This window comes from Ochotona curzoniae, unplaced genomic scaffold, assembly GCF_017591425.1.
Source record: "Ochotona curzoniae isolate NIBS_2020 unplaced genomic scaffold, NIBS_Ocur_1.0 contig_1274, whole genome shotgun sequence".
NCBI lineage: Eukaryota > Metazoa > Chordata > Mammalia > Lagomorpha > Ochotonidae > Ochotona > Ochotona curzoniae.
Genome location: NW_024465023.1, coordinates 29508198 through 29521339, shown reverse-complemented (window position 1 = coordinate 29521339; position 13142 = coordinate 29508198). Strand labels below are relative to the sequence as shown.

The following is a 13142-nucleotide window of genomic DNA, read 5'->3' as shown; positions in this document are numbered from 1 at the left end:
TCAAAGCAAAAGTAAAACGCGAATTAAAAAAATATTTATTTTATTTGTTTGTAAGTCAGAGTTAGGCAGTGAAGAGAGAGAGAGAGAGAGAGAAAGAGAGAGAGAGAGAGATCATCCATCTTTTGACTCAGGGATCAGGGCCTTGTAGACATAGGCATTGTGGCACTTTTCCACTCTCTATTTTTGTTTTACCAACAAGAAACAATATGATAAGCTGATTTTCAGGTCCCTAAAAGACTAGTAGACAAAATAAAGCAAAAATATCAGAGATTGCTATTTCAGGGGAACTCCAAGGCTAGAAGGAAAGAAGAGAGGAATGTTAGATGCTGAGCAAGTATTGGCTCTAGCAGTTGAGATGCTGGCCAGCCCTGGGTTTCTTTAGTTTCTGTTGTATACTTGAAATTTTTAGTTTTGTTTATTTCAAAGGCAGAGATTTACAGACACTGGCACACACACACACAAACATGGAGAGAGAGAGAGAGAGAGAGACCTTCCATCTGCTCATTCACTCCCCAAACAGCCGAAATGACCAGGTTTGGGCCAGGCCAGAGCAAGGAACCAGAACCTGCGTTCTGTTTGCATAATGGCACACAACCATTGAAACAGCTCAGCTACAGCTTGCGTTACTTGGAATAGCTCAACTTGGAATAATGCATTCTGTCAAGGCAGTTTCACTACTCACTGCTATATATGAATCTACTCAGAGCCACAAGGAGTCGCTGTGCAGCAAAGCATGTATCGCTATAGCCAGACAACAGCAGTAAGGGCATCAGCCTGTATAAACATGCTTCCCATGTAACATACTGTTGGTCTTTAGATACCCAGCAGCAGAGCTGAAAACCTGGTAAATGTGGCCTGCTGAGAACCTGGTAAATGTGGCCTAGGAAAGGCATCCCCCATGCAAGCCACATCCAAATCCCCTTACTTTCCTGCAGGAGCAAGAATTGTACCTACCCTTCTTCCGTGGGGTGGGGTTGGTTGGCTTGGGGAGCAGTGTGTTGAAAATGGCCCTTCATGACTGGCATAGCCAGCCCTAATATCCCCAAGCACGCCATGTCTCTATTCTTATGTGGACAAGTACTGCACAACAGCTTGGTATAAGAAGTACTCTTCAGGTGTGGGCACTGAGCACTAGTAATTCTTCCAAAGCCAGATTAGGGTATGACTTTCTACTGCCCTATATCCCTTTTGATTTCCTTCACAGTCTAATCTGATTCATCGTTTTTACTTAGACTACTTTTAATTAGGTATGCTGTGGATCAATTGGACTGAAGAACCCACCACAGAGCACCTCATCCAACAACGAGAATGTTCACATCCTTGTCCACAGTGCATGAAACATTTGCCAGGAGACCAGTCAGTGCTGGATCATCAAATAAATATCAATAATTTCAACAAAGTAGGAATCGAACCGGATTTTTATTGTTTAAAAAGATTTGCTCACTTTTATTGGAATGGCAGATTTTACAGAGAGGTGGAGGCATGGAAGATCTCCCATCTGCTGGTTCACTCCCAAAGTGGCCTCAATGGCTGGAACCGAGCCGATCCGAAGCCAGGAGCCAGGACTTTCTTCTGAGTCTCCTACACTGGTGCAGAGTCCCAAAGCTTCGGCCCTGCTTGACTGCTTTAACCAACCACAAGCACGAAGCTGGAAGGGAGGAAGGGAATCAGCCAGGACATGAACCAGAACCCATTTTGGACCTTAGTTAGGAGTGTGCAAGTTGAGGATTTAGCCACTGAGCCAAAGTGCCAGGCCTGGATTTCTCTTCTGATCTCAGTGCAGTAAGACTAAAACTCAGAAACAAGAATTCTGGAAACAATACAAATTAAGCAACCTGCTTCTAAGTAACCAATGGAAGAAATTAAGCAGGGTTTCTAGAAGTATCCTGAAATGTATGAAAATGGAAGCACAGAACAGTAAAAGCTGTGGGTATCGCAGAAACGGTGCACAGAGAGAAATTTAAAGCAGCTATGCCTACATCTATCGAGCAGAAAGATCCCTAATGAATGATGTAATTCTGCACCTGAAGCAATCAGAGAAACAAGCACAGATCAAATTCAAAATTAATAGAATAGGACCAACAAAACTCAGTGCACACAGAAATGATAGTCACACAGAAACCCAACTGAAAAACAAATGAAATGAGGAAATGATAAACAAAATTTAAAAACACTTAGCTAGATTACCTAAGAAAAACAGAGTTTCAAATGTATGAAGTCAGGGATGAAAACAGAGACAGCGCAGCTGCCAACACAGAACTTAAAAAGAATTGTTAGAGAGTATTCTAAGAACAATAATAAAGCAACAGCTCCATAACCCAGAAGAAACAGACAAATCACGGCATGTGCACCTTATCAGGATTGAGCCATGAAGGAAAAACTGCCCCAACAGACAAATAACAAGTATCAAGTTGTAATTGGTAATAATGTCTCCAGTCAAAGAAAGTCCAGACAATTGTACTGTCCAATCCAACAAAACATTCAAAGAGGATTCAAATATATAAGAAAGCATCCTTCCAAGCTCATTTTATGAGGCCACCTTGCCTTGATACCAAAAGTAGACAAGGACATGGCAAAAAAGGAAGAGCTTCTGGAAACTGTACTTATTGAACATGGATATAAATTCCTAGACCAAATACTAGCAAATCAAACTCATCAGCGTATTACTATGGCTATTTACCATGATCAAGTGAGTTCATCCCAGAGGCAGGATTCCAAGGTACAAAGTCAACATGCAAAAGTCAATAACACTGTAATACACCAACAGTGCTTTATCTGAGAAAACACTCCAGGTACTGACATCTGGTACAGTTGTAAAGCCAGCATATACACACCAATATCCCATGTAGAAAAGCCCGGTCTTAGTCCCAGTTCTTCTGTTTCTGATCTATGTTCTTGCTTGTGTGTTCCTTGGGAGGCAGTGGATGATGGCACAAGTACTTGGGTTCCTACTTGTCACAAGGGAGAATTGCTTGATTTCTCCGCTCCTGGGTTTGGTCTTGAACAGCCCTGCCTATTGCAGACATTTGAGAATTGAACCAGCTGATGAAAGTTGAATTTCTCAACATGCATGTCACCTTCCTATTCTCATAAAATAAAACCAAATCCACGTTTTAAAAGTTTCCCCCACATTACCAGATTTCCAATGGTTACACTATAGAAGCTCGATTTTACCACGTTGCAAAAGCAATACCAACATAGTACAAAGCCTACATTCAGATTTTGAGTATTTCCCCAGGTACTGATTTTCAGGATGATTACTACTAGCATAGTTTAGCATTAAGCCGATGTGCTGACCAGTAACCAAATGCATTCTACTGAGTCAATGCTTTTTTGCAAAAATTATATATATATATATATTTTTTTTTACCAAAATCAAGATTATTTTCATTTTAGTGTTTTCTTTTAATCTTTCATGCTATATGGTTCCATAAGCACAGAGATTTCCCTTTCCACCCCCATCTCCCTGCCCCCAATACACACTGATTCCACCCATATGATCGCAATAGTAAAGCCTTTCAGGAATCCTTGTGCTATTTAAGTGTATCATGACATTGTAAGTATGGACAACAGTGGAAAGGCCAGTACTCGATTGTTACGATTTATTTAACATTTTAATTGGGAGTGCTCCTTTAGTTTGGGAGTAGAAGCACATAGTGCAGTGTGTCTTCCCGGTATTCTAAGGGAAAATTGGTGCACTGTATGCTACGGCTGTTCCAATCCTGGGAATATATCCAAAGGATGTGAAATCGACATGTAAGAAAGTGCCCTGAAATCCTAAATTTATAGCAGCACAAACTACAATAACAAAGACTCGGAAACAGCCAGGAAGTTTGTCAAAACGGGAATGTTTGCAGAAATTATGGTAAATCTACTCCACGGAATATCATTCAGCCACTACAAATGAATTCTACCATTTGCAACAACGTTGTCCCAATTCAGCCAATGGCAAAAGGACAAACAGCATAGTCTCTTTCTGAGAAAAGGCAAGCTTCATACCAAATAACGGATAAATAGATATACAGCGAGTCAGATTGGTTAGACGAGTAGGGGGCTGGGATAACCTGTGCCTACTCGGTCTTCACTACGGAACTGTACACCAACCACCATGTCAGACTGCCTGTTCCCTAGAAACAGGAGCACCCTTGTTCCTATTGGCTGGGGCCTGGAGGGGCGGCCCAAGAGCGGGCACGCAGATTGGCTGGGAATTGACCAATGGGAATGCGACGGCGCCCTGCAGGGGATTTGAAGGGCAACCCCGCGTCCTTCCAGAAGATTCCTAGCAACGCCTGGGATAACGGTTTTTCCTCTCTGTTCCTGACTCGCGCCTCCCAGCTCTGCCTGAGGGAAGATCGTGACCAGGTCGACATTTCCCCTCAGCGCGGTCTGCCCAGACGTGCGGCATGAGCTCCACCAGGAAAACATCGAGTGTTGGTCACCGCACTGGCGCGGTTTCCAAGAGGAAGGGCCAGGCCGGCTCTGACGGCCCTGGAGGCCGCTGGGAGCGGGAGCTAGCGGTGGATTCAGGGCTGTTAGGATTCGGTGAAGGCCGGGGCCAAGAGCAGGCCAAGAGCGGCAGGGAGGCGAGGCTCTCGACCCCGCAGGCCCCCCAGTGGCCACTGAAGTCGGAATTGGGGCCAGAGCCAGAGCCGGCCATGATGCAGGCAGGGGCGACGGGCTTCAACGCCTGTGAGGGTCGGCCTGACACTGCCGTCCCTGAGAGGGAGGGCCCTTTGGGGTCCCTGTCGGTTTTTCTTGAGGCACACGCGGCCCTCGTGCAGCCACGGAGCCGCCGGGGTTACAAAGCTATACGCAGGTCCCCGAGCCCGAGACGCCGTGCTGCTGCGGCAGAGGCCGCCATTTGGCTGCCTGAAGAGTCTGGCCCCAGCTGCAGAGGCGCCATGGGCTGGGGTTATGAGAGGTTGCTGGAGGCTTCTGCGGTCCCGTGGCTCGAGAGTCTCCCCAGGGAAGGAGGCCTCAGCTACAGCAGTGCTAGGCCTCAGGCGAGCAGCAGAAGCCATGTCCTGCGAGCCTGTGGGGGAGGCCTCCTGGGGCTGCCTTCTGAGCCCGAGTCCTATGATGAGCTCAGGGGCTCGCACACAGGGAGGGCAAGCACCAATCTGCAACGAGGTAGGCAGGCCAAGGGCAGCGACCTTGCCCAGCCCACAGGAAGCCCTACTTACTCTATTTCCCCGGGCAGTGAGGATTGGCCTCATGTTTCAAGCGCTCTCTCGACCTCTGCCCTTTGGGGTCGCGACAGTGCCATTGAGGGGCAGGTCCTGGGAGAGTCAGGGCCCTCTTCCCTGAAGAAACTGAAGGGTTGGCTCTCTGGGAAGGTTAGGGGCAAGCCTAGTCCCCCCGGGGGTGCTGATGGTGCAGGTGGTACAGAAGTCCTTCCTCAGGCGGTTCCTAGGAGACAGTTATCCCTAGGGAAGAAATGTCTAGGGAATGCCCCTGAAGCTGTCTTGGGGACAGCCCTTGCACCTCAGAAGCAGAGACAAGCTCTCATGGATCCAGCCACCACCCCTGCTACCACTGGGATTTCACTGCTTGGGAAGCCTGGCCCCTCGTCCTCGCTTCCTCGGGAACCCAGACAGTCCAAGCAGGGCTCCCCTCAGGAGAAACCTGGGGCCAAGAGGCAGACCCAGCCTGTGACTAAAGGAGCCTTGGACTCAGATAGAGATGCAGACACAAGCACCGACGTAAGTATGCCTTCCTCTTTCACCCCAGCTTTGTCCCTGTCCTCCTTTCCAGATTTCTTCCCTCCCCTAGCACATGCCACACCACCCCTGCTACATCTAGCACTTAGGTATAATTTTGGAGCCCTCAGTCATTAGGGTGTCAAGGTGGGGTACTTGATTGGAACAAAGTTTAGAGGTCACTTGGGGTTTGATAAGCACTCTCCTTGGCACTTGCACAGTTCCTGCCTCGACTCTAGGTGGTAGATGGGATGGAAGGCAGGGTTCCAGCTGACCCTTTCCAGCATGGAGTAAGTGACCGCTTATGGATTCAGCTGGAGGACGTCAATATCTGGTTTTCTTGGCCTCCTGGAAGCCTGACTGAGGGAAGAGTGAGGGAGAAGGTGCTGCTGACTTGGGCCTCCAATTGCCCTCCTTATTACAAACCCTCAGCCACCAAAATAGAGTGACACTCACACACTTCATTGACAGTTACATACAAGAATTAAAAAAAAATTTTTTTTTTTTTAGCTTCCAGCTCCCAAGCACGTTCTTCATGGAGGATTCAGCAGTGGGGACTCTGACATCCAAGACCCACAAGTTGCAGCAAGCTTCCAGCCTTTGCCCTCAAGCCAGGGAAGTGTCCGAGCCAGAGGCCCTGTGATGTCTGGTAAGTCCAAGAGTTTGGTTTGAGTGGAAGGGAGGAGTGAAGGAGGGAAATTTGTGGCTCTGTCACTTTGGGGGGCTTAGTCTTGCTCCCAGCATTCCCTGCCTACCCAGGCAGCTCACTCAGAGGAAACAGATGTTATCAGCACTGCCTTAGGTCAAATCATTCTAACAGTACAGTTGATGAGACTGGGGGGAATTCTGGCAGTGCCCCAGGTTCCATCAGCAGCAGTGGAGCAGAGCCTTTCCTGTTGTTTCTTGAACATGGGTATGACTCCTTGGTGTAGCTTGCTGTAACTGTGACTCAGCTAGCATCCAACCCCTATTCACAGTCCTAGGAGTCAGGACTCACAGCACGTGTGTCTCTGTGGGACAGGGAGGCACGCCCAGGGAGAGGCTTGCAATCTCTGGGCAGAGCCAAGACAGCTTATGAGGAGAGGGTGAAGCAGCTCACATTAGAATCCACATAGTCCTTTCCATCTCATCTCAGGTGCGGATGTTGGATTTTGTGTTCTGTTTCAGGTGACCAGGAACCATGTGTTCATCGACAGAATCCAGAAACGCCAGAATTGACACCTGAATCAGAGGGCTGTCTTCGGGTAATGCTGTCTCTTGTTCCTAAAAATGCAGGCCCCAAATGGATGTTGGGACCCATGTCTGGGTCAAGCTTTACCCCATCCTGTATGCCTGACCCCAACTCCATGGAGGGCGAGGATTCCCACTTATTGAAATTCCAATACAACATGTCCACTTACCTGTGGGAGGTGCTAAATAGAAGGGCTGGTGAGGGGTGGGGGTCCTAGATGGGGTCAGAGGAAGCTAAAATCAATTCATATTCTCCCTCCCTCTCTCTCTCTCTGTGTGTCTCTCTTTCTCTCTGTGTTGTTCATTGCTGCAGTGTGTCGTGCTGTGAGACGAGGTGGAAGATCTTAGAGATGAACTAGGTATGACAAACCCGTGCTGGGGGTGGGACTGGGACAGGCCAAGCCGTCACTTTGCAGGTGCCAGAGCTAGGAGAGGAGGTGGATTGTAAGTGTGTGCAGAGTCACAAGGTCTTTGTTCCTGTGGGGAAGAGAACTAGGCATGTCTGCCCTGGAAGCTTGTGTGCATTTACAGTTAAGTGTGTGTGCGAGGAGAGATGCAATGTCTGAGCCACACGTGCACTTCACCAAAGTCCCAGAGATCTTCTCTAGGACATTCAGAGCTCCTGAGGATGTTTTTCCCGAGGGTGTACTTGCTGTGGCTTGTGAACCTCCTTCTGTAATTATTTTTTTTGAACATGTTCTGGATGGTTCTGATGACTCAGTGTTTGAGACAGCTTCCACATTTTGCTCCTTTTTAGACTATCTTCCCACATGTAGTTCAGGTGATGGGTGGTTGGGTCTGTCCCAGGGCTGTTTGAATAGGGGTTTAGAGTTGGCAGGTGGCAGGACTAGGTGATACCTCTGCTCCTCCCTGGAGCACAGGTCCAGGATTCCTGAGGTCTATGGCTGAAGTTCTTTCTTGTGTCTCTATTTCAGTAGTGATCCAGTACAAATGTAAACAGTTCCGGAATGTATGATGTGAGTATTGCACATTTCACACCCTTGTTGCAGTCAGGTTGTTTAGGAGGGATGTGTGGACGTAGTGGCTCGAGCATGGCTTTGACCTGACACTGCTCTACTTCACAGGTTGAACCCGGCGTCTTCTACCAGAAGAGCAGATGGTGCCTGTGGACCCCAGGAGCTCTGTCCCAGTTGCTTCCCTCCTGTTCCTCCTTAGCCAGAGCTGCTTTTTGTAGGACATTTTATTGAAATACTGTGTACGCAACCATTTTAGAGATGAGTGTGGCTTTGTTTTCTGCTCACACTCACAATCAACCCCCAAATTAGGTAGAACGGCTTGCTAGCACCCCAAGATTCTTCAGTGTTCCTCCTCTCTATTTCTTCTTTTAATGTAATAAAGACAGATATATTGTCATTTATACATTATGATTCAGTTAAGCAATATTCATCATAACTGTATACCAAATGATATGACACCCACACAATTTTTATAGTAGCAACGAGAAAACATGTGGTGTTTGTGCTTTTGGGTTTGATTTCTTTCACTTGGCATAGTGATCTCCATTTGCATCCATGTTGTTGCAGATGTCAGGATTTCATTCCTGTAGCTCTGCACAGGAAGAGGCGAGAGGGAGAATAAGGAGACACACTGGGTCACTCCTCAGATGGCCGCAAAGATCAGTACTGGGTCCGTCTGAAGCCAAGAGCCTGAAGCTTCATTTTGGTCATCCATGGGGATAGCAGGGGCATGAGCACTTGGGTCATTTTTCTGCTTTCCCAGGCCATCTGCAGGAAGCCAGGAGATCAGCCAACACCCATATAGGATGCTGCAAACACAGGCTGCAGCTTTACCTATTGTTTCACACTGCTGGCCCGCACATTTACTTGATGCAGCCATCAGTTGTCGAACATCTAGTTTGGTTTTGTACCGTAGCTATCTAAGTTGGCTATGATTATGGGAGTACATGTGACTCTTCCATGCTTATGTTATTTTATTCAGTTATATTCTCAGGAGTGAGATTACCCTGTCACACAGTAGGTTTATTTGTAGATTTCAAAGTACTCTGGGTACAGTATTTCAAGCCAGTTGTTATTGTACCAGGGCAAAGTGATATGTTATTGTGGTTTTCATTTTTATGTCTCTGAATGATAGTGATTCTGAGTATTTTTTCATTTGTGTGTTGGCCATTAGTGTTTAATCCTTTGATAATGCCAGCTAAAACACACCCGTTTGCAGAACAGACAGCAAGGTAACATCAAATAATAAGAATTAGCAGCACCATATCTCCAAGAGTAGGGAAGCATATGTATTTTTTTTAGCATCTGTGTGTTTGTGTATTTTTCAGAGTTTCTCTTGATTTTAATTATCAGCTTTATTCTTTTGTGGTATGAAAATATATGTGATATGATTTAAAAATTTTAGAAATTATTTGAGACTTATTTTAAGGCTTATAATATGATCTATTCTGGGGCACTAATGGAAAGAATGTGTATTTCGCAGCTAAGGGTTGAAATGTTCTGTAACTACCTATCAGATCCAATTGGTATATAGTGTAGATGAACTAAGTTGTTTTGTTGTTGATTTTTTGTCACATTGCTCTGTTGATTGCTCAGAGCAGGTGTTGAGCTTAAATTAGTTCTACCACTATTGCTATATCAGAACATAAGCTTCACTTTAGATCTAGTAACATTTGTTTAATAAAGATCGATGCACATTTATGATATACACATCTTGTTGAATTAATCCCTTAATAAATACATAATGAGCTTCTTTGTTCCTGTGAATAATTGTTGTCTTCTTTTAACTTTTATTTTTCATGATGTTTTTCATAGTTGATTAGGGTGGGAATGGTTCAAGATTGAGAGAAAGTGGCTGAGACCATTGTTTTAAAATTTCCTTCATCTTCTTCCTGTATCTGGGGGAAGGGAGTAGAGAAAGGGAGAAGCCACACCCAGCCTCCCAACCTCCTTAGTACCCAGGGATGGGGAAAGGCCACGCACGCGATGTTATCCCAGGTCCCCGATGTGGAGCATGTTCTGAGGGTTGTGCTCAGGTGTTTTCAGTAGTTCTGAGATGCTGTTGATCCCGCTGATCCAAAGATGAGGAAACCCTTCCAAGGTCCACTGGCTGAAATAATCCAGCTTAGAGTCTCCGTTCACCCAGACATTTGCTGTCAAGCTTTTCTGGAATAGTTGACTAATTTGTTCTGCCCTCATTCCCCTGATATGGTATCAGAATCCCCTGCAAGCTCCATTGGACCCATATCCTCAATGTGCATCTGGGTATGCCACACGCTGCTCCATGTTTTCCATCGAGGAGGCCCAATTCTGACATACACATTCGTTTGTCAGACCACAGGTCCTACCTCTCTCCACATGGTTGGAGTTCTGAGTCCGGCGGCGGCTTAATTGGGGAGACCCTCAAAGGAATCTTATCTGAGGTCATTCCCAGACCTGCCCTTCATATGTGCTCACCATATTGGGTCCAGCTCATTTTGTCATCCACATCAGCCTATATACAAGCTGGTAGTACTAATATTGCTAGATCAGATCTATCTGCATCCCCATCTCTTAGGCAAGCCAATGGGTTCGGTGGGCCAGCCCAGCCCTGCCCAGCACACACTCAGCCCTCACATGCAGGTCAGTTCCATTTTGGCTGTTCCACTTCCAATTCAGCTCTCTGCTAAAGTAGTATGGAAAGCAGGAGAGGATGGCAGAGGTGCTTGAACCCCTATACACATAAGGGACCTAGGAAGAGGCCGCTGGATTCTAGTCTTAGAGTGTTCCAGCTCATTTGTGGAGTGAACCAGCAGTTGCAGTTGTAAAATCTCTCGCTCCACCTCACCCCCTCTGTCTCTAGCTTTCAACTAACTAAATATTTTTTTTAAATGTTCTGTGAAACCATTTTTTAAAAACTACTAAAGAAAACTCTTTGTATGACAGAGATCATAAAATTTCTTTGACTTATTTTAGTTTCATCAAGGTTATGTGAATGACAGCATTTCATGCTTTCATAGCTGAGTAGCATTACAGGTGATGAATATACCACATTTTCTTTGTATATTCATCAGGAGATGGACACACAGGATGTCTCCACTTCTTTGCTGTTATGAATGGTTCTCAAATAAACATGGCTATAAAATGTATCTACAACACACTAATGCCATGTTTCCAGAATATGTAACCTGGTATGGCTTAGCAGGATCAGATGGTAGATGTGTTGTCAGTTTCCTGAAGAATCTCCTCACCATTTTCCATACTGGTTGTAGTAATTTTTATTCTCCTCATCAATGAGAATGGTTCCTTTTCCTCCACATCCTCAACAACATTTTTTAATTTTTTGTCATTTTTAGAATAATATTTATTTATTTAATATTTTATGATACAGTTCCATAGGCTCTGGGATTTCCTTTCCCCCTTCCCAAACTCACTCCTCCCTTTGTTGAGTTCCCCTATATTATTACAATAGTACAGTCTTTCATAAGCAGTCATAGGTTCATTATTCTACCATTTAAGCGTATCCTGTCATTGCAGACATGGACAATGGCAGAGAGTCCAGCATCTTATTGTCAAGATATATTTAACAGATCATTGGAAGTCCATTTTTTATTTGAAAGTAGAGATGCATACTACATTATACCTTCACCCCTGGATATGATATTCCCTATCATATATTTATTATGCATCCCATTAACTGAAAAGCCACAAAACAAAATCAACAACAGGAAGAAAACCATAAAGAATGAACACCAACATAAAGTTAAATAACATGCTACTGAATGACTGATGTGTTGCTGAAGAAAGGAAAAAAGAAAATAAAAAAACCTTCTTGAAGCAAATGATGCCATTGTGAAATCTATGAGTCAGTGAAGAAATTAATAAGAAAAAACCTTTTTGAATGAGAATAAAAACAAAAATACCAAAGCCACAGAGATGTAGCACAAATAATATTGCAAGGGCTATTGATGTTGTATTTTGCATGAAGATTATCTCATATCAGAGAGATCATATGATATTTTTCCTTTTGGGGTTGCCTTATTTCACTGAGCATAATGTTCTCAAGTTGGGATCATTTGGTTGCAAAAGGCAGAATTTCGTCCGTTTTTTTCCTGTAGGTCATTCTTATTTTTAATTTTTAATATATTTTTTATTCTGATAATCTTTACATACTTGATTAGGGGGAAAAGGGTCAAGGGCTACAGGAAATTGCGTAAGACCATTGTTTCCACACTAATATCATTTTTTCCCCCTGTATCTGGGGTCAGGGGAGAAACAAAGGGAAAAGCCCCACCCAGCCTCCCACCCATCTCAGGTCTCCGATGTGAGGGACGCTCTGAGGGTCCTGCTCAAGCAGTTTTGAGAGTTCAACAGTTCTGAATTGCTGCCAATCTCACGGTTCCAAGCACAATGAAATCTCTTCAGGATCCACTGGATGACATAGGTTCTTCATGATTGGGGTTCTGTGATCAGCACTTCAGTTGGAGGGATCTCCAAAGAAACTTTGTCTGAGGTGATCCCAAACCTAATTCTTGTGTGACTTTACCAGTACAGGGTGATCTGGCACAGTAAGTCACCCCAATCAGTTTGTGCACATGTTGGTCATTGCAGTTGCTGTGTCAGTTCTGTTTCCAGCTTGTCTTTCACATGAACCAATAGGTGTTACAGTCCAGCCCAATCCTGCCCACTTCACACTTGAGCCTTATGCAAACCAGCGGGAGCTGCAGCCTAGTCTATTCTGAGCGACTCCCCATAACCCCTACCAGGCCTGCTCCCTACTCTGGTTCCCATGCCAGTATGTACCGCAGACTTGTTCGGTCTGTCCCACATCCCATTTAGCCCTGGTATTGACAATGAGTATTGAAGCCTAGTTCAACCCAACCAACCTACCATCCAGCCCACACATGTTCTCGGGATGCCATTCTGTTTAGCCATGTCAGCCCCGTCCTGGTTTTCTTGGTGTCCAGTGGGAGGGGTAGCTCAAGAGGGAGGTGTCCACTATTTCCCTAAGGGCCAATCTCTCTCCCAGATTATGCACTCTGCAGGTGGTTCTGCAGTTTAACTTGACAGAATTAGGCCCCAGTGCCAGCCTCTGCCAGCCTCTGCCAGCTGATGCTGTGGCAACACCCAACCAACCTTCACCCAGTCTGATTCATGCTTGTACCAGCAGGAACATTCATCCCAGTTTGGCTTTTCCATAATCCAGCTCACATGAGGCCGACAGGCATTGTAGCCCTGCCTGGTCTGGTCTGCCCCC

At 45.4% G+C, this 13142-nt stretch overlaps 1 protein-coding gene across 1 annotated transcript; it reads left to right on the top strand.

The window, feature by feature from the left end:
* Positions 1–4403: 4403 nt before the first annotated feature.
* Positions 4404–6917, top strand: LOC121171616 (uncharacterized protein CXorf49 homolog). Its single transcript, XM_041003372.1, has 2 exons — positions 4404–5702; positions 6867–6917. The coding sequence occupies exons 1-2, from the start codon at positions 4404–4406 to the stop codon at positions 6915–6917; spliced, it is 1350 nt and encodes a 449-aa protein (XP_040859306.1).
* Positions 6918–13142: the final 6225 nt, after the last annotated feature.